The sequence below is a fragment of the Ahaetulla prasina genome, chromosome 1, assembly GCF_028640845.1.
Source record: "Ahaetulla prasina isolate Xishuangbanna chromosome 1, ASM2864084v1, whole genome shotgun sequence".
NCBI classification, from domain to species: domain Eukaryota; kingdom Metazoa; phylum Chordata; class Lepidosauria; order Squamata; family Colubridae; genus Ahaetulla; species Ahaetulla prasina.
Genome location: NC_080539.1, coordinates 234,533,961 through 234,560,897, shown reverse-complemented (window position 1 = coordinate 234,560,897; position 26,937 = coordinate 234,533,961). Strand labels below are relative to the sequence as shown.

At 36.8% G+C, this 26,937-nt stretch overlaps 1 protein-coding gene across 4 annotated transcripts in view; it reads left to right on the top strand.

Annotated features, from left to right (window-relative positions):
* The first annotated feature begins 11,038 nt into the window (after positions 1-11,038).
* Positions 11,039-26,937, top strand: part of ARHGAP15 (Rho GTPase activating protein 15) — a 494,107-nt gene continuing 478,208 nt past the window's right edge. For 3 of the 4 annotated variants that reach the window (XM_058193605.1, XM_058193594.1, XM_058193610.1), the window contains exons 1-2: positions 11,063-11,332; positions 20,321-20,501. In XM_058193605.1, coding sequence (XP_058049588.1) covers positions 20,337-20,501 — 165 coding nt within the window. In that variant the 5' untranslated portion in view covers positions 11,063-11,332; positions 20,321-20,336. The other variant, XM_058193603.1, reaches the window with a different exon arrangement.

The following is a 26,937-nucleotide window of genomic DNA, read 5'->3' as shown; positions in this document are numbered from 1 at the left end:
CTGCAGATTCAGTCTGAAGTGACACACTCCAACCTTGTGCAGCTGGGCAAAAGCATGGAAGCTAGAATCCCATCAATTTCAGGAGGTCTCTTTAATGTTCATCTGGGTTATTGGAAGCTTGGAAAATGTCAGAGGAATTTCCCACCAACATTTACAATGCATGTCTTATAATGGAGTCTCTGAATGATTTTAAAGACTTCTTCCTAGGTTCCTTGTTGCCTGGGCTGAGTTCCTGCTTATGTTTGTCTCTTGATGATTTGCATTTGTTGTTATTCCTTCCTAGTCTTATTATCATTTATCACACCCAGTTTCACAGGATTCCTAGGATTTCATTGGCTCATTGGTATATATTCCACCTTATGGACACATGCAATCATAACAAATCAGATGGTTTGGCTGACTCTGACCTTATCACTTCCTTCTGCAGCCATATTCGTATTTAGAATAATGTAGGTATTATTTGCATCTATCTGCTGTTGCGCATTAGATGTGGGCTGACCAGAGTAACAACATCTTAATGATGGTTGATACAGGCTTCAATTCAACAGATTCAGTACTCTGTGGAAAGCGCTTCCTTCTGGCCAAACATTGTTTCATTAAATAAAATAATATTCACCCTCAAACAAATGAAAAAGAATATATATATATATTTGAGAAGGAGAATTTATACCTAATTATTAGGTGCAACATATGGTTCCTGTTAAGTAGTATGAGGTTAGACTAAGTGATTTCTAAGGTCAGTTCCAAGCCTTCTGTTCTATGATTCTGGAAAATAAGTAAAGACTGGAAAAGTTACCTATCATGAATTTTATTAAATGACTCTGAATTAATCCTCAGCCATGTGCAGACATTAAGAATCTAGAGAGTTTGCCATGACTAGACTGAAGGTTAGTCCTGCCAATATGAATGTAATGATCTCAGTTTCCCTGCAGGCATTCACATGGTGAAATTGGCTAGGATTTAACTACTCACTAGGTGAATGTTCTTTTCGGAGAACACCTGAATAAGATTCTGTCTTTTAGCCAACCCTAGCTCACAAGGTTGTTACTTTGATAAAATAAAATGGGAATGTGACTTCTTTTGTCACTTTGAGCTCCTGGAAGAAGGTGGTTTCATAAAATAGTCATTTTTTAAATGAACTCATGCAGTATTTGACTCATGTTTGTAAATTTTATCTCGTTGTTTGAAATCATACAGGATTAGAAACTAGAGTTCAAAATATCACAATCATATCAAAAGTGAGGAAATCACAAAAGGAAATTATACACACAAACACACACACACATATACACATGCATACATACATACAAACACTCTAACACGTGGATTTCAAGGTGTGATAGGATGGGAAGGAGCAATTTGAAATGTCTTGGTATTTCTTAGCCAATTTCTGTCAGTTTCTTTTCTACAATGATTAATTAAGTTAATTAGACACACTAAACAGATACATTAACCAATTTTCCCAAATGAAGACAAATTCACAAATTCAAATGAAAAGGAAATCAGATTATGACAATTAAATTATAATTAATCAAAAGGCTATATAATCAGAGAATTCACTCAAACAGAAATACTCGCAAAGAATCGGACCATCAGATGTTATTTGGTATTAGTGAATTAACTGAATGAATGTTGAATTTCAAATAATCTGAAAAAAGTGACTCCTGACCAATTTTGACACTTACAACTGTTGCAGCATCCCCATGGTCATGTGATCAAAATTTGGATGTTTGTCAACAGGCATGTATTTACGATGGTTGCAGTGATTAACTTTTGCAACCTTCTGACAAGCAAAGTCAGTGGGGATGCCAGATTCCCTTAACAACAGTTATCCTCCTGGGGGAAGGATATTGCAAAATCTCCATTCCCACCCCACTCTGGGGCCAGCCAGAGGTGGCGTTTGCCAGTTCTCTGAACTACTCAAAATTTCCGCTATTGGTTCTCTGAACTGCTCAAAATTTCCACTACCGGTTCCCGGAACTGCTCAAAATTTCTGCTACCAGTTCTCTGAACTGCTCAAAATTTCTGCTACTGGTTCTCCAGAACAGCAGTCCGTGAGAAAATTTTGGTGGTCCATGGAGAAATCTTCGTATTTTTGCTGGTGCACCCTGGTGGAGGAGCTGCGGTGCAAGCGGGCCGAAGCAGTGATTGCGATGGCTGGAAGCTATGGGAGCAAAGTACTACTTGCACTTGTGCAGCATCAGCATTCTGCTTCGGTATATTTGCCCAGCCGGTGATGCAAAGCAGCCCTCATCTCCTGCTGCTTGGGACCTGGAGCGGTAAATGGCATTTGATCCGGGGAGCAGCCGGATTTTGCTCTCCATTGTAGATGCCAGATCGCCCCCCCTGCAAGCTCTCTTCTCTCGAGGAGTGCTGCCTGAAGCAGCGTGGGAAGCTTTGGTTGGGCTCCTCGAGAGACGAGAGCTTGCAGGGGGTTGATCTGGTGGAGAGCAATGGAGAGCAAAGTCCGGCTTCTTCTGTCTGCTGTAGTGCAACATCAGGATTCCGCCTCGGTATATTTGCGGTGCAAGGCAGCCCTCATTTACAGCCACTTGGGATGGGGAGGGGTAAACAGCATCTGGTTTGGGGAGCAGCCAGATTTTGCTCTGCATTGCGGACGGCAGATCTGATGCCACGCAAGTTCAAGGAGTACTTAGCTCCCGCACTTCTTTTGGCCCTTTTTGGTGCTCTGCGCACCTCAGTCTCTCACAGAAATGCTTGACTTCCTCTCAGTCCCAAGACTGGCCCATGATATGACAGAAAGAGAATGAGAGAGAGAGAGAGAGAGAGAGAAAACGAGACAGAGAGAGAATGAGAGAATCAGAATAAGAGAGAATGAGAGACAGAGAACGAGACAGAGAATGAAAGAGAGAGAATCAGAGAGAGAATGAGAGAGAGACAGAGACAGAATGAAAGAGAATCAGAGAGAGATAATCAGGATGGGGAGAGAGAGAGAGAGAGAGAGAGAGATGAGACAGATAGAATGAGAATGAGTGGAAGAGAGAGAGAAAGAGGAGGAGAGAGAAAGAGAGGAGGAGGAGAGAGAGAAAGAGAGAGGGAAAGGGGGAGAGAGAGAGAGAGAGAGAGAGAGGAGGGAGAGTGCCTGAAGGACCCCATCCTGTCACTGGGAGTCCAGATGCTTCAGCAAGTGGCACGCTGGATTTGTATTTGTGGTCCGTGGGATTTAAAATAATGAACTCGGTGGTCCCTGAGGTCCAAAAGGTTGGGGACCCCTGCTCCAGAACCTGTCAGAACCTGCTGGATTTCATCCCTGCTTAACAACCATATTACTAACTTAACAATTGCAGTCACAGGTATCAAACTCGTAGCATCAAGTTGCCGTCATGTGATGTTTCTTCCCATTTGTGGAGCTGGGGTGGGCGTGGCCTACGCATAATGCATCCAGCCCGTGGGCTGCCAGTTTGAGACTCCTGATTGCAGTGATTCACTTAACAGCTGTGGTAGGAAAGCTCGTAAAATGGGGCAAAACTCACTTAACAACTGCCTTGCTTAGCAATGAAAATTTTGGGCTCAATTTTGGTCATAAGTTGAGGATTACCTATATAAGAATAACTCTTCTGGATCACCCCAAAGACTATCTAGTCCACCTTCTAACGGAATGCCAACAGAATGCCAAAACTCAGAAACAAGTTCTGAATATGTTTCTCATCTCTTTCAGTTCCCCAATGAGAGGGGAACAAGCTATGACACTAGAAGTAGCCACTAGCCATTATGACTAGGTAACTTCATTCATGAAATTGTTATGATGATGATGATTCTGTTGCTTTGCATGTACACTGAGTGCTTCTCTACTGGAGATAAATTCCTTGTGTGTCTAATCACACTTGGCTAAATACATTTTTCAAAAACATACATTTTCAAAAACAAGAGAGAGAGAGAGTGAGAGAGAGAGACAGACAGACAGACAGAGAGAGGGAAAGACAGAGAGAGACACAGAGAGAGGAAGAGACAGACAGAGACAGAGGGAGAAGAGAGACAGAGACAGGTCATTTATTTATTTTATTTATTTATTTTGTCACAACAATATATATAAGCATCACACAAAAAGATTATATAGTATATAGACATATATATGAGGTAATATAAGGAAGTATAGGCATATGTATATAAGAAGAAAAAAACCAAACACACAATAGGACAGGAACGGTAGGTACGTTTGTGCGCTTATGCACGCCCCTTATGGTCCTCTTAGGAATGGGGTGAGGTCAATAGTAGAAAGTTTTTGGTTAAAGCTTTTAGGATTATGGGAAGAGGCCACAGAGTCAGGTAAAGTGTTCCAAGCACTGATGATTCTGTTATAGAAGTCATATTTTCTGCAATCTAGATTAAAGCGGTTGACATTAAGTTTGAATCTATTGGTTGCTCTTGTATTATTGCAATTGAAGCTGAAGTAGTCTTTAACAGGAAGGACATTACAATAGATGATTCTATGAGTTAAACTTAGGTCTTGTCGAAGGTGACGGAGTTCTAAGTTTTCTAAGCCTAGGATTTCAAGTCTGGTGGCATAAGGTATTTTGTTGTTTTCAGATGAGTGGAGAACTCTTCTTGTAAAATATTTCTGGACACGTTCAATTGTATTGATGTCTGAAATGTGGTATGGGTTCCAAACAGTCGAGCTGTATTCAAGAATTGGTCTAGCAAATGTTTTATATGCTCTGGTTAGCAGTGTAATGTTTTTGGAGAAGAAGCTACGCAAGATTACGGGACCGCCTACTGCTACCGAATACCTCTCACCGACCCGTGCGCTCTCATAGAGAGGGTCTCCTCAGGGTGCTGTCAGCGAGGCAATGTCGTCTGGCGATGCCCAGGGGAAGGGCCTTCTCTGTGGGGGCTCCCACCCTCTGGAACGAACTACCCCCCGGACTTCGTCAGCTTCCGGACCTTCGGACCTTCCGCCGCGGGCTTAAAACATACTTATTTAATTGTGCAGGACTGAGCTAGATTTTAAATTTATGGTTTTAATTGGGTTTTATTTTTATATTTTAATTAACGGGCTTTTAGAATAAGTTTTTTAACTGCTTTTATATTGTATTTATGTGTTTTTTAAGTGCCTGTGAACCGCCCTGAGTCCTTCGGGAGATAGGGCGGTATATAAATATGATTAAATAAATAAATAAATAAATAAATAAGATTAGGTTTACAACTCTTAGAGCCTTTTTTGCTATGTAGTTGCAGTGGGCTTTGGCACTTAGATTATTTGATATGAAAACTCCAAGGTCTTTAATGGGGTGGGGATCATCTGTAAGGTAATGTCCATCAAGCATGTACTTAGTGTTTAGGTTCTTTTTTTTTCTTTTTTTCTTTTTCTTTTTTCTTTTTTCATGTACATTCGTGTCAGCTCCAGCATCCAGAACACCCTTTTTCCAACGATGTATGAAACAGTAACACACTTTGTGCTGTCATTTAAAAATGCTCTGTGAATAAGACTGGCCAAACAAGAAATGTATGTAGCTTATAGGCCTTGTTCAGCTTAGAAAGTTACCTCTTATAAAGGCTGTACTTAAAAGCAATGGCAGTCTTTCATGCTTTGAATCCTGTTAATTATCTCAAAGGTGCTTTTTTTCTTCAAAATTCATCAGTTCTGATGGCAGGGGGATGGAAGGATAGATCAGTTCTTCATCAGCTTCTTGGATGAGAAGTGAAATATCTTCTTCCTCAAGGAAAAACCATTCCAGTTTGCCTTTTGAAGGGGAAAAAAAAAGCACCTTTGAGATAACTATGATCTGGATGATTGAGAATTCCACAGATTTCCTATTAATCACTCACAAAAACTGGACCTCACAAACACTTCACCACTTCACCACCTCCAAGGTAAACTTTAGGTAACTCCATGGTAGTCAAATGACATCTTTTTCTCTGCCAGGCTAGCTGTACTTCCCTTTCCTCCAATCCTATGCTTCTATTTGGATTTCACACCCACATCCACATCCCAGTCCATGAATTATGGATAAACAACCCAGCATATTTTTCATAAGAAACTTATTGTTTAAATTGCTTCAACTTTTTTTTGTCACATCTCTGCAATTTTATCAGGGTGCCTTTAGCACTGAAAGGTCTACTGTTTTGACAAATGAGACTGCTCTACATTTTCAGCTGACATGTTCCTCCACCCTGTCAAAAGCACTCTTTAAATAATGTATCAGCATAGGTTGGTAGCCTTGGCTTTAGATATACATTTTTGCTATTTTAAGTGTAGTTTTACTGTCAGAGCTACACGGCACAGCTTTCAGCTTCTCAGAGATCAATTCTGTGACACGGTCTCTTAATGAAAGCAACTCCAAAATGAAAGCATGCCTCAGTAGTTCTCAGCTCACTTAAATTGGGAAGGGGGGGATAATTATTACTTATTCTTTAACCACCTCCATGGTGGTCTTTATAGGATGGAAGTAGAAAAGCATTTATCTGAATTCAGACGGAATACTTGGGTCTGAAATAATATTGCTACATGAAAAATAAAATGTGAATGCCTGTGGGACAAATAGAAGAAATTCAGTTTGCCTTGGTGAATTCTTCTACCTTATCTCGTCACACTCATATTTTCTCAACTTCCCTTCTTCAAATTGTCTTCGTCTACATCTCTTCTTCAGTTTCCTCCCTAGTCAATGTGAAACATTCCCTGGAATTCATAAGGGCATTTGAGTTCCATTCTCTATTATTATTATTATCTCTTTTATTCATTAAACATGGAACTCAGTCAACTGAACATTTAAAAATGTGTCACAAATACCATTGACTGGTGCTAATGGTTGATACGAGTTGCTGCCATCATCCTAGGTATCAACCAAGTATTTTAAAATATATAATGTTTCGAGTAGCGCAGTTTTTTGCAGTTCCGCTGGTGTTATTGCAGGAAGCTGCAATTTCTTGTTTTGTAAAATTCTTGGATATGAGACCATGTGCCCCGATGACAATGGGTATACTGTTACATTATTATTATATTATATTAATTTATTTATTCTGTGTTTTTATTGCTTGTAAGCCACCTAGAGTTGCTGTGAGCAAGTAGGTGGATATATAAATTTTCTAAGGAAAAAAAGAAGAAGGAAAAGTAAAGTAAAATAAAATAAAGGAGAGGAAAGAAAGAAAGAAGGAATAGAGAGGAAGGAAGGAAGGAAATATATAGCACTTGGCCAAATTAAGGGGAAAAATATTTCAGTGTAGAAGTTCAGTTTCATCTGCCTTTTTCTCTACAAAATCTATAACTTACTCCTTTCATTACCAACAATTGATCTTTTCATGCATGTTCTTGTGTATCTTTCCAATACATAATTGTCCTGATAATGAATAAAATCAGTTTTTAATTATTTTAATTCCCTTCCTTATATTAGTCGTGGACTACTGTGTTGCTCATTTTTCTAGGATAAGAATCAAATTTGGCAGGGCAGGAAAGCAAGGATAAAATTAAAATTGCTGCAAGATGTAAGGTTAAGAGGTGGTTTTGGTCTGCCAAACTGGGAGTTATACTATCAAGCTGCAAGTTTAATGTGGATAAAAGAATGGATAAATTTAGGAAATACTACAATTCTTACATTGGAAGGTCATGATTTATTACTGGGTTGGCATGCATTTTTATGGTATGGAGAAGCGAAAATACAAGGGTACTTTAGAAGACATTTTATAAGAGAGGCCTTGTTACTAAATTGGGAAAGAATTAAGAAAGACCACTATTTAAAAATTCCACTTTGGGTATCAACGATTGAGGCATTCTCATATTCATTAATATTCAGAAAGGAACAAATTATTAGATATAATGAACTGTTGAATGAAAAGGGTGAATTAAAAACAATTCAGGATCTAGAAACACAAGGTATAAAATTGAATTGGTTTTCATATCTGCAAATACATTCTAGACATGATAAAGATGCTAAAATAGAAGGTTTCTATAATAATTTGACCAACCTAGATAAAATTTTAACAGGTATGGATGACAATTTAATTAGAAAGCTATATAGTTATTTATTGGAGATTAAATTAGAAGAAGAACAAGTGAAAGAGACTATGATTGCTTGGGGGAAAAACTTTGGGCATGGTATTGATTTAGAAATATGGCAGAAACTGTGGACACAAAATTGTAAGATGACAATGTCTACTGCATATAAAGAGAATTTGTATAAGATGTTTTACAGGTGGCACTTACCCCCGACAAGAATAGCCAGAATGTTCAAGAACAAATCTGAAAAATGCTGGAAATGTCAACAGATACCTGGATCCTATTACTATATGTGGTGGACTTGCGTAGAAGCTAAAAGATACTGGACTAAAATATATACATGGTTGGAGAAAATGATAAAAGAAAAACATATAGACTTTAAACCAGAAGTTTTTTTACTGGGAATTATACCTGAAACCTATACTAGAGAACTGAGATACCTGATTGTGAATGTAATAACAGTAGCTAGAACTGTATTTGCAAGGAATTGGAAAAATGAGAAATTGCCATTGCAAGACAAAATTATTAAAAAAATAATGGACTGTGCAGAAATGAGTAAATTGACGTTTGAAATTAGAGAACAGGAAGATAAGCAATTTTATAAAGTATGGGACTTATTTTACCAATGGTTGAATGGGAAATTATGATAAAGAAGATTTCAGTTTTTAATAAGTTAAAAATTATTGAATGATATAATTGTTTTAAAATGATGGATAAAATAGGGTAATAAGACAAAATATTATTCCAGAATGATTATTAGAGATTAATTGATTAAAATATTTGCCTACAACTAGATGAAAAAATGGATGATTAAACAAATTAATGATAGGTAATTGTTGTTTGCACAAAAAATGTAATCCACACACTGACACACTGTATTGAAATTTGAATGGAAGATGCTTTTATGTTTGTATGTTTCTAAAAAATTTTTTAAAAAAACTTTTTTAAAAATAAGAATCAAATGTATAACACTCCTAAATTCTAGAGCAATATCCACTCCCCAAAGTCTTTGATGTGGTCCCGAAAGCCTTAAGTTGATTATAAAAATAATAAAGGTAGAATATAAATAAAATAACACCCAGTTTGGTCCAGTGGTTAAGATATCAGCCTAGAAAGTGGGAGACACAGTGAATTCAAGTCCTGTCTTAGCCTTGAAAGCCAGCTGGGTGATTTTGGGCCCATCAGTCTCTCTCAGCCCAGCCCACCTCACAGGGTTGTTGTTGTGGGAATAACAGGAGGAGAAGGAAGAAGTATTGGATATATCTGCTGCCTTGAATTATTTGTAAAAATAATAATGGAGGATACAAACAAAGAAAAAAATACTTATTTAAATAGATGGATGGATGGGAAAAGAAGGATATAAATATTATAAGAGGAAATGGGAGAAAATGTAAATAGTAGATCACTGCTACGAAACAGTTGTAACAAGGGAATGTATGTTATGTGTTTGGTTTTTGTTATGTCATGTTGTGTTATAAATAAAAAACTTAAAAAAAGAAGAATGAATGAATGAATGAATGAATGAATGAATGAATGAATGAATAAAAAATAATAAAAAATGGAGGATAAATTCTAGGATTATACAAAATGGTGTTTGACCAATGCATACTTTCACGGTTATTTGGGAAAGAAGAAATATCCACTACCCAAACACTGAGAGTGAAGCAGACATGATATTTATTTGTTTCTTTATCATATTTAGAGTCCACCCATCTCCCTCATAGAACAGCTTTAGACAATAAATATAAAAGCGTAAGAGCTATCTGGAAATATTATAATAAAAAAAATTAAAAACAAGAATTAAAGAATTAAAATTCACAATTAAATAGGCAGGGGCTTCATGGCACTAACCAGCCCCATGGTTGCATGCCCCTCGGGCTTCAAGCAAACGGCCAGAGCCAGGCCTTCAAGTATTTTGGAAAAGGCCAGGAGAGTGCCGGAGGCATCTCATCACTTGGGGTGAGAATACTCCAAAGGACAGGATTAACAGCAGAGAAAGCTCTCTTCCTGGGCCCCACAAGTCAAAATAACTAGCAGGGGCCACAGCTTATCTTCCTGTTAATGGGACAGGCCATTGTAATGGTGTGAAGATGACTTTGCTGGTAATCTGGCCTCATGACATGCGGGCATCTTGCTCCAAAGATTCCAGTGCTTGGCTAGAAACATCTAAACAGCTTCTGTACATATAGAGTTATACACATAAGCTTCTTCTATCTGCTACAATGGCCCACTGAGGCCTAGAATTGGCACGGATTGCCTCAATGCATTGCAAAATAGTTCATTTGAGTGAAATAGAGCTGCCTCACATATCCCTATTAAATACACAGGCAGTCATAAACTTAACTGCCTTTAAGGTTCATCTTAACATAATTAAATGCCTTTTTTTTTCTTTTGCCCTGGTCCCAGCATCCAGCTCAAAATGCAACTCTGTTCAAATCCTCTCCCCACCCCCAGTTCTTGAGGTGACTTGATAAAGAAAACATTATATCTCTGATTTGTGTGTGATATTTCTCTGCAGTTTCCACGCCCATTGCTGAGTTTCTGTCAAGAGAAGGAGCTTCAGCAAGGCTTGCTCACTACCTCAGCATCATCCAGTAGAACTTCTGGTGAATGGGGAGTTTTACTTGGAAATTCCAAGTAAATTTGGTCAGATCTCTAGGCTTGATCCCGTTGAACTCCCATCCAAAGCTTGGCCCTCTTTGAGCAAAGCTACTCTTTTAATTTGATTTTAATGCAACGGAGGTACAAGCAAACAGGGTTATTGTCCTCTCTTCTGTGGTCATTTTCAAACAGGAAACCAAAAAAGCAGTACTAGTCACAGCTGCCTGTTAAGACTGTGCAAAACTGAAAATCAAAATCAAAATCTTTTATCCATAGTTTTTTCACCATTGAAGTTGTGTTTTTTTTTTAAAAAAAAGAAGTTAAAAAAAAGGGGGGGACGACCAAAAGAGGCATTTCCCACCAATGTGCTTGATTTCTCAAACACTTCTTTTTTTCTTTTTCTTTTTTACAGAAAGCAAAGGAACAGGAAGTTGAAATATTTTCAGCTCAGCTCATTCCTCTTTCTATTTCCTTTGAAACTTGTACAGCTTCTGAGACTGGGTAGTAAGTTGAACTCAAGGTTTTCATGCGAGAGCCTTGGCTCGTTCTTTAATTCCTATTTGGTGCTGTGCTGTTACTGATGGGGTGCTGAACTCCTTTTTTCACAGGAAGTGGTTTTGCTGTATTTTTCTCCTTGCCTGCTTTGTGCTTGCCTTAGATGAAACAAGATGTGTAGCCTTCAGAAGGGGGCCATTTCACATTTCCCGCTTTCTTTTTAAAAAAAGCTGAAACTGGAGGTTGTTGGGGGAGATGAGAAAAACAGTGCACAGCAGAATATCGGTAAGGAAAGTTAATTTGCTTCTCAATCCTCATCTGCAACTTTTATGACACAGCCAGGAGGGGGGTAGAGAAACTTACTATGGCGTATTATTTTATTGTAATGCATAGGCAATGTTTTGAGAAAAAAAATACCACTCTCCTTTCAGATACATTCTCTGAAAGAATACCTGAATATTTGGATTGGCTTTTATACAGGGTGTGCAACTGGGGACATTATCTATCTATCTATCTATCTATCTATCTATCTATCTATCTATCTATCTATCTATCTATCTATCTATCTATCTATCTATCTATCTCTATCTCTATTTAGTCTATTAAATTTTTATGCCAGCCATCTCCCTTACAAGATGATTCTGGGTGGCATAAAGTCTTTTATATTTCAAAAGGTATTATTTCTCCCCACCCCGCTAAAAAGGGTAAGCAGTTTGCTCAGGAAGTATGAACAGCAAGTGGTTTTAGTGAGAGACAGAGAGGGAATTGAAAGCCAAGAAAATCACAAAGCAATTGAAATGTGTTATGCTGGGATGTTAAAACTACAGTTAGTATATTGGGGGTTGATTGTCCCCATGTTGAGGCTTATTAGAAACGGTAATCAACAGAGGGAATATCAACAGAAATATATCTGGAACGTTTGTCATGCAGAGTAAACAATGGGCTTAGCTACATCAATGTATAGTACTTGTCCTAACTTGGAACTAAATCAGCAATGCCTAGAAGGTGGAACCCTAATTCAAAAGAAATCCCCAAATTGAGCCCAAGTAGGCACAAACCAATTTTGGTCCATGGAACTTACGCAGAGGTATATTCTGGAATATACTGTGATTTAACCATGTTCAGATGGCATCTGCTTGAAGAAAGGTATTTTCAGGGCTATCCAGCAACAATTTTCTAAGATATGGGACAAACACAAGTTTTTCACACTATTTAATATATATAATCCCTTAAACCAGTGGTCACCAACTGGTGGTCCGTGGACCATTGGTGGTTGGCGAGAAAATTTTGGTGGTCAGCAGAAAAATTATTTGCATTTTTTATATTGCACTAAATACTGTTTATCTTTTTTTAAAAAATTATATTAGTGGTCCGCGGGATTTAAAATTATGAATTAGTGGTCCCTGAGGTCTGAAAGGTTGGTGACCCCTGCCTTAAACCATGGAGATTATAAAAAATGCTCTTGGAATTTAAGACTAGCAGTGTTCAACCCTATCCCCTGTCATATACAGGTAGTTCTCAATTTATGATCATAATTGAGCCCAAAAATTATGTTGCTAAATAAGGCAGTTGTTAAGTGAGTTTTGCCCCATTTTATGACCTTTCTTGCCATAACTGTTAAGTGAATTCCTGCAGCTGTTAAGTTAGTAACACAGTTGTTAGGTGAATCTGGCTTCTCCCATTGACTTTGCTTGTCAGAAGGTCACAAAAGATTATTATATGAGACTAGGACACTGCAACCGTCATCAATACATGCCAGTTGACAAGCACCCAAATTTTGATCATGTGACCATGGAGGTGCTGCAATGGTCGTAAGTATGAAAAATGGTCATAAATCACTTTTTCAGTGCCATTGTAACTTCAAACGGTCACTAAAAATGGTTGTAAGTTGAGGACTACCTGTACATAATACACTGCCTGGGCAGGAAGCTCATACACATTTGGAGATTTAACAAGTAGGATTCTAACCCTGTAATGTCGATAAGGAGAAATCAACATGGGCCTCCACAACTAAGTCTCCATTTTAATGGGTGCCATCAATATGGTACATGTTTTTGGAATATGTTAACAATTTATTAACATAGCTGAACTTTTTTCCAAGCATTTATTTAACATTGACATGAGGAACATGTGGTCTAAAGCAGAGATTTTCAAACTTTTTCTTTCCTGAGGAACTATTCTTTTAAAAAACAACCTCAGAATCCATGATTAGGAGACAAAATTATGTTGTTAGACAATTGGTTGTAGAAGTATTTTTTTCCCCTTGGTCTCTCACAGAACCTCATCAAGTTCTTGTGGAACGGTTTGAAAAACCCCTATTTTAGAATTCCTTCAAATGTTTTATGACTCCAGTATAGAAAAGATGACAGCCAACTTTTTTCGACATCTTTTGAAGAAACCAATTACCCTAAAAGTATTTTTTGCTGTCCTGAATGACTGTTTCTTAAAATATGAAGCCATTGATTTTACCACATGGGATATTCCAACTCCATATGTTTTGTAGATCATCTGTGTTTATTTTTATACTGTTTTAAATATTTGGTAATAATAAATTATTGGAAGGCAAGGGAAGGCGAATGATAGAAGCTGGGTACAGTGTAAGCTCACTGCTTTTGTATATGCTTCATGTTGTTACAGAGATACATAAAATGATTGGCGCATGTGTCACAATGACTGTGCTGTTGCTTTCTCATTTGATGACCCTGCAATAATTAAACCTACATACATTATGAGGAATTGTAAAAGATGTAAAATCCCTTTTTGTTCCAGGTTAGGATTGAGTGATCTTAATAATGTGATCTTAATAAACATAACCCGTTCACCTCTTGTGTCATTGCCTCTTCATAAATAAACTACATAGTTCAGTCCACAACAATGAAAAGTCTCTGTTGCTTTCATTCTAGTAGATTGCAGAAGCTAAGAAATACTGGATCTCCAATGATACTCTTTAAAATCAAGAAAAATAAAACAATCCATTTTTTAAAAACTATGGCTTTGAAAGAGAAATTCTCCATCTACGTAAATTTCTCAGTCTATTTAAAACATTCACATGAACTAAGTATTGAATTGCTGTCAAAGGTTTATATAAATCTTGATACAAGATTTCAGATATATCTTTTCCCACAATTTTTATCTTTTCCCATCCATTTTTCATCTGGGTAAAGTCATACTGCCATGTTTTGTATACATAACAACACTTAGAGAATAGATTAGGAGTTTGAAATATATACCAGATATCCCTTTGTTTATTTGACTACACATTGCCATTTGTTGTGGCTCTTAGTAAGAGGTGAAATCCAGCAGCTTCTGGAGAACCGGTAGTGGAAATTTTGAGCAGTTCAGAGAACTAGTAGTGGAAATTTTGAGTAGTTCGGAGAACTGGCAAATACTACCTCTGGGTGGCTTCAGAGCGGGGTGGGAATGGAGATTTTGCAATATCCTTCCCCCAGGAGTGGGGAGGGAATGGGAATTTTGCAGTATCCTTCTCCTGGAGTGGGGTGGGAATGGAGATTTTGCAGTATTCTTCCCCTGCCACGCCCACCAAGCTACACCCACAGAACCAGTAGTAAAAAAATTTGAATTTCACCACTGATCTTAGTTTAAGATCTTAGTGTTCCCAAGGTTGCACATTATTCTTACACTCATGTTCATATACTTATATCTGTCTTTCTTGGCAGTGATATAACTGGGCGGACTTTGAAAAGTTAGATTTGGCCCTGGCTCTACATGAATTAATATACATATGAGTCCAACTTTTCAGAGAAGGTTTCGTGATATCAGAGATGGAAGTTCAATCATTAACTTCTCCAAACTTTGTATCTTTTCCGCAGATGCAATTAGGAGGTAATCCTCAATTTACAATCATAATTTGTGCTGTCCCACTCACTCACACATTCACACAGACATAACCATGGTTTAATGGTTTTATTAATATTCCCCAGCAACTCCCATCACCAAAAACCCAGCATTGTCCCAATAAAGTCCAGCCACAAGCAGACCAATGCTAGTCCACAGAGCAATGGACCGTGAGTCCACAAGGCACTTGAAAATTTCCCCACCAGAATAAACCCACCAGGCAAAATTAAATCCACAATACAATAGGGGTCACAAGGCAAGAAAAGTCCAGAGTTCACAAGGCACGATCCAAGTCAAGGCATGTTGTCAATCCAAAGCAAGGCAGGAATCACAACGACCAGAAAACACACAGCTAGGAAATGAACATGTTGTTTCCAGCATCACCTCTATCTGTCTGCTGTGCTAAATAGCCAATTTCTGATGCAGCCTATCAAGAAGGGTGGAACTTTCTCCTCATGAGTAAGCTGAATGACCTTCTCTGCTCCTGCCTTGTCTCTGCTCTATTTGTTCTTGGATCAGGTGCAGAAGGCAGTTCCTCTTCCTCATCACTGACCAGCTATACAGCTGCATGCTTTCCCCACCTGGAGCCTCAGGGCTGTCCTGCTGCAGCTGTGTTTCAGACAGATCACTCTCAGACAGCTTCTTGTAGCCACTGACCAACTTCCCTCCTGACCTGCCAGGAATTGGTTCATCCTTCCCCGAGCTGACAACTGAAGAGGTATCTGGGGAAGCGTCCAGGGGAGCCATTGCACAATTGAGCCCAAAATTTCAATTGCTAAGCAGGACAATTGTTAAGTAAGTTTTGCCCATTTTACCTTCCTTGTCACAGTTGTTAAGTGAATCACTGCATTTGTTAAGTTAGTAACATGGTTATTAAATGAATCTGTCTTCCCCATTAACTTTGGCTGTCAGAAGATCACAAAAGTTGATCACATGACACTGGAACACTGCAACCATCATAAATATGAACCAGTTATCAAACATCCAAATTTTAATCATGTGTTCATGGGGATGCTGCAATGGTTGTAAGCGTGGAATACGGTCATAAGTCACTTTTTTCAGTACTAATGTAACTTCGAATGGTCACTAGATAAATGGTCACAAACCAAAGTCACTTGATCAAAATTTGAACACTTGGCAACTGGCATGTCTTTATGATGGTTGCAGTGTCCCAGAGTAATGTGATCACCTTTTGCGAATTTCTGACAAGCCAAATCAATGGAGAAACCAGATTCACTGAACAAACGTCTTACTAACGTTACCAACTGCAATGATTGACTTAATAACTGTAGCAAGAAAGGTTTTAAAATGGGGAAAAATTCACTTAACAACTGTCTTGCTTAGCAATGGAAATAGGCTCAATTTTGGTCATAGGTTGAGGACTACATGTACCGAAGACAGGACAGAAACATTCCTTAAGGCCATGAAAAGGAGATCGTATTAGGAAGAGGGTACTGACAGATTTTATTTTCCTGGGCTTCAAGATCACCGTAAATGGGGACTGCAGTCAAGAAATTAAAAGATGCTTGCTCCTGGGGAGGAAAGCTATGATAACTCTAGACAACATACTAAAAAGCAGAGACATCACCCCGCCAACAAAAATGCATATAGTCAAAGCCATGGTTTTCCCAGTTGCAATGTATGGCTGTGAAAGTTGGACCATAAGAAAGGCTGAGCACCAAAAAAATGAGGCCTTTGAACTATGGTTCAAAGAGAAGACTCCTGCAAGTCCCTTGGACTGCAAGGTGATCAAACCCGTCAGTCCTAGAGGAGATCAACCCTGACTGCTTTTTAGAAGGCCAGATCCTGAAGATGAAACTCAAATACTTGGCCACCTAATGGGAAGGAAGGACTCACTGGAGAAGAACCTAATGCTGGGAACGACTGAGGCCAAAAAAAGAAGGAAACGACAGAGAATGAGGTGGCTGGATGGAGTCACTGAAGCAGTAGGCATGAGCTTAAATGGATTCCAGAAGTTGGTAGAGGACAGGAAGGCCTGGAGGAACGTTGTCCATTGGGTCACTATGGGTCAGACACGACTTCACAACCAACAACAACAAGCTCCTCCTTGACTTGGGTTATATTTATTTATTTTATTTTATTTATTTATTTTGTCACAACATCATATAAAAAAGATTATATAGTATATAATATATAGTATATAAGAGGGATTTTTTTCTGACTAAAAAGAGTAGAAGACAAAAAAGGAAAAGTATAACAAAAACAGATTTGCAAGATTCTGTTACTAATCTACCACTAAGCCATGGTGGTGCAGTGGTTAGAAGGCAGTATTGCAGGCTAATTCAAATCACTGCCAGGAGTTCAATTCTAAATGGCTCAAGGTTAACTCAGCCTTCCATCCTTCTGAGGTCAATAAAATGAGGACCCAGATTGTTGAAGGCAATAGGCTCTGTAAACCACTTAGAGAGGGCTGTAAAACACTTTGAAGCGGTATATAAGTCTAAGTGCTATTGCTATAATATATTAATGAAATTTAGTTCTATTCTTCCTATGCACTCCATTCTACTTCATAGGGACTGATAAAGCCTTTTTCCATTCTCCACACACTGGAATACAAATTACTATTTTACTAGAAATAAGGAAAGGCAAGGGGGGGGAAAAGGCATAATGGGATTCTTGCATCTTTTAAGGTCAGGTGGCACATGTTGAGTTACTGTCAACTTTTCCACAAAAAGCCTGAGACAGGAGGCCTCATCGGGAAAAGCCGAAAGAAAACAGCTTGTTCAGCTTGAGAAGTGCTTGCGTGGATTTGAAAAATGTTGCTCTGTATTTCATCCAGAAGATGGCATTCTTTGCATCCCAATGTCCATCTGTCCTGCAGCTCTTAGGCTTTTCTGATAAATTTCCAACCTAAGCACAAATTGGTCTGACAACCTATAGTTATGAGATCTGACAGATTTAATAATAGCCCAAGGTCCCAAGTAAGAAACATATCATGCTTGTGATATAAGTAAAATGGTAGAAGCTGAGAAACACTTGATGTGTCAGAGAAAATAGAAGCAGGTTTAGCACTTTTAAACTGCTGAATAGCATCTGAAAATTGAATGAATGTATGTGTTACACACACCTGCTCTGGTAATATTTTAGCAATTTAGTCCACTTCACTAAGCTCAGAGTAAAACACTGTCATATTTCCTAGGTGGAAAAAGGAGTCTTTATTCATTTATGGTCGAGGTAGTAAATTTTATGTATAGCCTTTCTTATTGTTAATGAAAGATCTGTGTATCTGAAATTGTCTCCTTATGAATAATCTTGAAAGATTTTACATCAAAGATTAACGGTTCAGTTCCTGTTCCTAGGTGACAACTGTGAGTTTCTACTGTGTCTGCCTCTGCATATTTTCCATTATTTAGACAAGTCTGATTATATATTTCTTGCTATTCCAGATGTTGTTTTGTATTGCCTACTTTTCTTTCCTTCCAATCTTTCTTCCAGCAAAGGTCTTTTGCACAGAATTGTGCCTGAGTAAATAACTGAAATATTTCAGTGTTCTTTGCTTGAGTGATTTTTATGGGGCTTCTTTTTTGCTGTACCATGTCTAAAACTTCAGTATTTTTTTTTGGGCGGCGGAGTAATTTCAAGTGATTCTCAAGATATACCTTAAGAGCCACATTCCAAAGTCTTTTGCATTCTCTCAGCCTCCTTGGATACTGTACCAGTTTTGCAAATATGCAAATATGAAGGATATAAGATTCCTGTTTTTAGTTTGAAGTTTTCTTCAACTGAGTTAGAAAAAATCTTCCATGGAAATTTTATTTGCCTTTTTATTTTTTCCACTCTTTTATCTTTTTCTATAATTAAGTATCCAAAATAAATAACATTTTTTCACTAAATCAATTTTTTTCACTGATGTGATAACTGGATTTTTTTGGGTACAAGCTGTTCTTAAAGATAAAGGTAAAGGTTCCTGTTGCACATATGTGCTAGTCTAGACTAGGGGGCAGCATTTCAAAGCCAAAGAACCAGCGCTGTCCGAAGACATCTCCGTGGTCATGTGGCCAGCATGACTAAATGCCAAAGGCGCACAGAACACTGTTACCTTCCCACCAAAGATGGTTCCTATTTTTCTACTTGCATTTTTTACATGCTTTCGAACTGCTAGGTTGGCAGAAGCTGGGATAAGTAACAGGAGCTCACCCCATTATGTGGCACTAGGGATTCAAACCGCTGAACTGCTGACCTTTCGATTGACAAGCTCAGAGTCTTAGCCAACTGAGCCACCATGTCCCTTTTCTTGCATGTACCTAAATATGAGGTCATAAAGTCACTGTTTATGATCTTGAGCACTTTCTAGAAGTGTGTAGATAAAAAATAATAATCCAGATCATCATCTAGTTTGTAATCCATCTGTATTATAACTGAACTATTTAAGTTGCTCAAGCCCATTTTGAATGACATCATATCCCATTGTTTTCCCAGTTACTTTATTAAGAGTGCAGCAAGCTCTAGTTCTTCCTTCAAAATTCTAGGGATTTTTCAAAATCTGCTTAGGTAGTGGCGATTATTGTCTTTGTGACTGAACAAGAGATGTCTCTGTTTACTTGTCCTTTCCCCCGGGGCTTAAAAATAATGCAATCTGGCACAATAAATTTAAGGAAATATTGTTTATTTTGTGTCCTAAGAACCTAACGTTTTCTAGATTCCATAATTGGTAACAAGTACTGGAAAATAGCGAAAAATGAATTAAACAGAAGGAAGTTATCTTTGTTATTCACATGTTTAGAGGAAGGTCAAATAAAAACTTGGTCCATCATCAAAATATTGCTAAATTATTGACTGTAGAGCTTCTTGTCTGAAGTTAACATTTCCTGTCTAATGCCACTACTAGTATTAAGAGCCCAGTTATAATGTACCACAGAATCAACAGGCTACGTATATATTAAATTGGTTATCATGTGTTCCACCTTTATGTCATCTTTCCGAATGTCAAAACAAATGTTTTACAAGTCTATTAAAAAGAAAAAATCAGGATGCCCTTTATGGAGACCTGAATGTAACTTCTACCTTCTGGCACAATTGGTGGAGGCCAAATAAGTCTCTTTCAGCCTTTGAGCAAACTTGAGACGTCTATCTCGGATGTGAGTATGAGAAGACCAAAGGCAAACTCTACTGCCTGCCAGCCGGCTGTAGGAGAAAGGTTACTGAAAGATTGCAGGACAGAGGAATGGCTGTAGAGATAAGAATAATCTTTTATGCAAACTGCACTCTTCCTCCACATTTGGATGATTTGGTGAATAATAAAAATGCCCTATTGGTGCTGTTGTTAAGATATCCTGATAGTCACAGCTATCTCTGAATATCAGGATTTTACGGTTTTCTCCTTGTTCACTAAAAGGGATTTCAGGCTGGCTTAATGCAAAAGTGTTTTAAGCATATTTTAACTATTATATTTTGCAGATTTGACGTATTAATCATGCAGCAGTTAGCAGCTTCTGATCCCAGCCTAGGAAAGCTAGATCCTTCCCACGAAAGCACAGGGATTGTTCAGATGAGGATCAAAACTCTCAGCAACACCCATGACCGATCCAGCCAAAGCAAATCTATGGTATACGCTGAAAATCTGAAAGTTGTTGAGCCTGTAAGTACTGATCCCAAATAGCCTTTTGAATTTCTTCACCAGATATGTGAGCAAAGAAATTGATGGACATTTTTTTCTGGTTTCTTTTTTTTAATTCAGAGAAGTCAGTGTTCTTCAATAATATTTCAAGAGCAGCAACCCTTATAATGCCTGATCTTGTAATTAAATGAAAGAGCCAAGAGCCAAAGAGACTGAAGACACTAGAAGGAAGCTGCCATGTGTGTGTGGCTCTTCCTGCTACTAAATAAATGCAAGAATCCCACATTTTGCTCCTAAAGATCTTAGAAAAATCCTTTTAAAATGTTCCTTAAAGCATATTGTTCTTATTAAATGAAATGAAAACTGGTAGAAATAATTACAAAAAAGCAACAACAACCCCATACCCATTTTCCATAAAATGTTTGCTTCCTGCCTTTCACTCACTTTTCGGCAATTTGTCTAAAGATATTGAGAAAATGTTTTCAACCTACTATCTGGGAACAATATAGCAACATTTTGCAGCCCTCTGGATTAAGCCACCAGAGGTGTTTTCAATAAAATGAAACCATGGTAATAATGTTTCTCCTTGTTCCATATTAACATGGTGACTTAAAAATATATGTTGGTTGACAATTCTGAGTACATTAGGAATGTCCTGGAGAACTAAAAGTGCTGTAGTTCCTCATCCTTTCCTTGACTTAAATCATTAACCAAAACAGCCAAGGTTGCTTTTGTCCTTTAGACTGGAATGGGTGAAACCTCTCTGTCTAAAATGGAAGGTTTTTTGATATATTTGTCAGAACTAGTTAGAGGTTCTATTAATATTCATATTCATCTGCATAGGCTTGTAATTTGTATTCTTCTTTCTTGATTTTCATTCCTTTTAATTTCTTCACTTCGTCTTATATTTCTATTCAACACTTCTAACGTTAATACAAATAGCAATGCTGATAATGGACATCCTCGCCTTGTACCTTTCATTATGTTCATTTTTTCTGTCATCTCTACGTTCATCATTATTTTTGCCGATTGCTTTTTATAGATTATTTTTATCGTATTTATGAATCTCTCCCCAAACTCCATCATCTGTAGTTGTTCTATCATAAATTGCCAGTTCACATTATCAAACGCTTTCTGTGCATCCAGAAACATCATCATCATTTGTTTTTCCGAGTGTACCTCATAATATTCCAAAGTATTCAAAATTATCCTCATATTGTCTCTAATTTGTCTCTTAGGTAAAAACCCATTTTGATCCATATGAATAAATTAATTTTAGAGCCTTTATAATCTATTCACCATTATTGAAGCAAAGATCTTATAATCAACATTATTGATTGAGTGAGATTGGTCTATAATTTTTGACTTGTCGTAAATCTGTATTTTCTTTAGGTATAAGTGAGACATAAGCCTCCATCCGAGAATCTGGTATCTTTGCCTTCACCAAGAGTTCATTAAATAATTCCAACATTACACTGCTTAACGCATCTTGGAATGATTTATATAGTTCTGCTGGTAGTCCATCTGGGCCCGGTGTTTTCCCATTTTGTTTGTTTGTTTTTTAATTGCCTCTGTCAAATCAATTTTAAAAAAAAACATTCATATTCCCTCATCTTCCTGTTCTTGCTTGTAGCTAGATGTTGATTATGTGATATGGTAAAATTTCAAATGTTTTTCTGTCAAAAGGGAGACTTTTTGCCTGAACTCTTTTGCTGTGAATATAAGAAAGGTGATAAGAAATATAAAGTGAATATATGAATGGATATTTGATAGGAACAAGGATGTTTTCACTTTTAGAAGCTGTAGTGGGGAGAAATTTGATTTCACTTGTGTATTTGTTTGCCTTCAAACAAGAAGTCTTGCAAAAATCGAGATTACAAAACAAGTATTTGTCACTAAAGGCCTTTGAAAGTATTGGAACTTGCTTCTCAGATATTGCATAAAATTCCACAAACAGAAAGAAAAAAACCCAGCCCTCTTTTTAGAAAAAAATGAAGATCTTTCACAAAATTTTGTAGTGGAAGGAATTACAAAGAGTTAAAATCTGGAATCTGAACTGCCCCTAATTTTTAAGCAGCAGAAAGAGCCAAATGGCTCTGGATTTATTTATTTATTACCTCTTCTGAAAAGATTTACATGCTAATACTTCAGAGGTGAACTCGGCTGCCAGTCATATCCTTTCCCCTTTCCCCATCCTGTGCTACTAAACGAACTGATTGGTATGAGCCTCCCTTGGTTAATTTTCCTCTGTAATGGCTGCAACTTGCAGCTGAGGCCATATGATGTTGCAAAATTATTTATGCAATGTTAGTCACTTGTTTTGGATTCTAGCTCTGTTTTTCAGCTCACGGCAAACAAGCCAGAACTCCAAAACTATATGAGGAGCTCACCAAAAAGTCAACACAGACAGACAAGCATGTACTCTTGCCTTCCCTCATCAGAGCCATGTAAAGTATTGATTAGTTATTCTCCGGATATGAAGGATCCTTATGAAAAGTAGAGGAAATAAGCAAACTGCAGAGAGAATGTGTTGCCTACTGTCATCATCTCCATGTTCAAATGCAAAATTAACCACAGCATAGTTCAGAAATATGTGATTTTAATTATTCTTCTCATAGTTAGCTGAAGAGGAATGCTTAGTTCAGAAGAGCTGGCACGACACTTGGAAGATAGGAGGAAAAGTCCTTCCATCTCAGCCCAGTAACTGATGAAACATTCATTTCCTTAACGTTCTAATTTAAAACTATCACTTGCTGGTGACACATTTGCACATAGCACTTAAACACACACACACACACACACACACACACACACACACACACACACACACACACATCACTAGCCCAAATCCCATAATTGAGATCTAACATAATTCTTCAGCTACCAAATGAAAAGCGTATTTATAGCAATATATTTGAAAATAGTATAATATATTAACAGTTAGAGCTGTACCTTTCAAAAAGTTTAAAAGTTAAGTATATTTAATGATGCCTAACATATTTTATTGGCTGTGTTTAACAAAAGGCACTAGGCTGCAGTTGTTTTTGACAAGCATGAAAACATCACAGCATGAAACTGCAAAAGGAATTATGTAGAGAAATTACAAGTGATCCATCTCTCAGTGAATTATCCACCTCAATAGCCTGCAGAACTCAGCTACCAATTAACACCTACTTTATTACATGTTGGGATGTACTTAATAACTTTCATGTGTTTATGCACTATTACCTTGACTGATGCCTCTTGTACAATTAGGCATAATTGGCATATCAATATGCAAAAGTTAAAAGGATTAACCCTCTTAAAACTAATGAGCATTTCTGTATCCAGCTGCTAAATGAGACAAAATTAGCATTTTTCACTTTTGGGCAGGATTTTATCATGCAGTTTCTCACTGTTGGTATTACCTTGTTACATAACTTTTTGGTTTGGATGGGAAAGTTGGATGGGGCAGGTGGTGAAAAACAAGGGTGGGGTGGGTGGGTGAAAAGACACCAAAAATGTTCCTTAAAAGTTGTATCGTCCAAAACATTTCGCATAAGCAACTACAACTGAGTGTCTTTTGGAAAAGTTGTGTTTTCTTAGCAGCTAATTATAGAGACACAGTGTATGTCATTTCTCCATGCAAACTTGGCTCTGATAAAATGGACTGAAAGCCTGCCATACTAATTTTCTCATTCTTTCTAGCCTTTCTAGTTTTTTTAATCTCTCTTTTCCTCCTGTGCAAAGTTTTCTGACTAGATATTGACAGAATTAAAAACATGTTGGCATATTTGGTTGAGTGAGTCTGTTAAGTGGCTGGTAAAAGGCAAAAAAAGGGAAAGACCAAAATCTGAAGCAAATTTTTTCCCAATATTTCAATCATGGTGCTGAGGAAATTACAAGAATGTAGATTGAAACCGTTTATGTTGAAGCCATGATGGATTGTAACGGGGCAGAAGAGAAAAGTATGATTCAAAAGCAATCTCATTAGGGACTTCTGTGGAAGAAATAGTGAACTGAAGACAGCTCTGCTAAAAGTGGAGTCAATGACTACAGCAAGATGAACAGCTGGTGAGTAGATTGGATCTCTGTAATTCCTCTTCAGGCAAGGAGAGGACTTAAGATCACCCACAAGCACACCATACAGTTGCTTCTCTTGCAAGAGACTGCTCTCCAGTTCTGGTTGATGAGGGAGTAGACACCTTTGCTCAAACTGTGGTCAGCTCGGCACACACTAATCACTTCTAGAAATTTCTGCTGGTTAAGTGTTTTCCAGCTATTCACAAGTTTTAGGGCACTAGGTGAGTTTCTTTCAATCCTTACTGGAAGCAAGTCTCTTTTTTGAATAAACAGAAAAAGGATGGTTGGAACATTGATTTTGGAAAGTTACAACTAGGGGTCAAAATAAATTTGAAGTAAAATTTTGAAATTACTTCTAAGAATCCTTCCTGTGGGAAAATGCGGTTGCTTTGAATTCTTTTAAAAAAAACATAATAGAATGGGAATTTGAAGATTGGACATGAAGGAAAACATAAGTAACTAAAAGTTACAATTAAAGGAAAATAGATAATAATAGAATAGAATTTTTTATTGGCCAAGTGTGATTGGACACATAAGAAATTTGTCTTAGGGCATATGCTCTCAGTGTACATAAACGAAAAGATACATTCGTCAAGAATCATAAGGTACAACACTTAATGATAGTCATAGGGTGCACTTAAATTTAACTAACACAGAATGAAGTAAAAATTTTTTTAACATTGGACATATTGAAGGATATTTGTGAAAAAAATGGAGCCAGAAATTAATTATAAGGATGCCTACCTTTATAGATATAGTGTGTTTAAAAGGTGTTATGGAAGAAGAACGAATTTAACAGAAAAAACACGATGATGTGAAAGTAGATTTAAAAATGACAGGCTAAAAGAGTGATATGGATAAAGATGCTATACTGAGTATATAAATGAAACTCGGTAATGTGTTAATAATTAAAATAAATAACAAAACAAAAGGGCAACTTGAATAATTTTCTTATAATATTTACAAAAAAAGACTTGTCAAAGTTTTAGAGAATTTTCTGAGGGGAAAAAAAGAAAATAAATCAAGTTCTAGCACATTATTTAAAGGGATAGAAATTTAAGATTGTTAAATGTAAAAGAAGATAATATAAAGCTGGCTTATTTAATCAAGATTGAAATAGATGTATTGTTAATCAACTTTTACTGACTATGACTGAATGAGGCTTTAAGGATTTGTTTACAGATAAAAAGGTTGAATATGGAAAGAAGATATCATTTGTTTTATTTTAAGAGAAAGTGATATGTTACTAAAATTATTCATAATTAGTGTGATGAAGTGCAAAGCCAATTTTTTATAAATTTCTTTTTCTTTACAATTTTTTCTTTCTTTTCAATTTTTCTTTCTTTTTTCTTTTTTACACTTTTTTTAGTTTGCAGTATTTTTAATTGTAATGTTTAATAAAAATTATTATAAAGAATAAGGAATCTTATTAAACTTTTGCTTTTAAAAATATAATCTAGATTTTTTTTTCTCTTCCCACATTTTTAAAGTAAATTCCATTCAATGCACTCACATCATGAAATATAGTTGGGAGATTCCCCCAAGTATATATATTTGGCAAAAATGGAAGGATAATTCATAGGCATCATAATCTAAGAGGAAACAAAATAAAAGGAGCTGAAATTTGCTCTCACTAGTTCATAATAAAGTATAGGGAGCTTTCTTTTAAATTTATTTTTTTAGTATTTTATACTGAATTCAGTAGGACTTCTGAATAAGCATTCTGGAATTAAGTTTTCTATAAATTTGCTTGATAGTGGTAATTCCACTTGGAAAAAAGTATGCAACATTCTGTGCTTCAGGATAGATATATTGATATTAATTATTTATATGTGCATTCTTCACGATTTTATTTTAGAATCATAAGAACACTGATATTACTATAGATGGGGGCAGAGAAAAGATTTGATGAGGACCAGTTCTACGGCAAAAGTTCAAAGTCTATTACATTATTTCTAATTTATTCAAATTTATTAAAAGGTACAAAATACTTAAATTATAGCACTGAAATATTCAATTAATAATATTGAAATGTAGCATCATTTCTTAGAATATTTGTATCAGTGAAGAATTTTACCAATGTAATGAGGTAGCCATTTTTTTTTCTTTAATGTGATTCATTTAAAGTATTAATCCTTACAAAACCACAGGGCTCTACATCAGAAGAGATTTTTTTGTATTACCTAATGCAAGGAAGAATATTGCTTGTAACACAATTGTTTCTGAAATAGCTGCATAAACATTAAACTGAGAATATATTTTCTTTAGTGTAGTTGAGAATGTATATGAGAAAATAATATCTAAAATGGAACTCAAATAAATATAAATAATTCAGGTGAAAATAATAAATTAATCAATACAACAGTTTAATCAATCAACCAGAAGTTTTTTCACT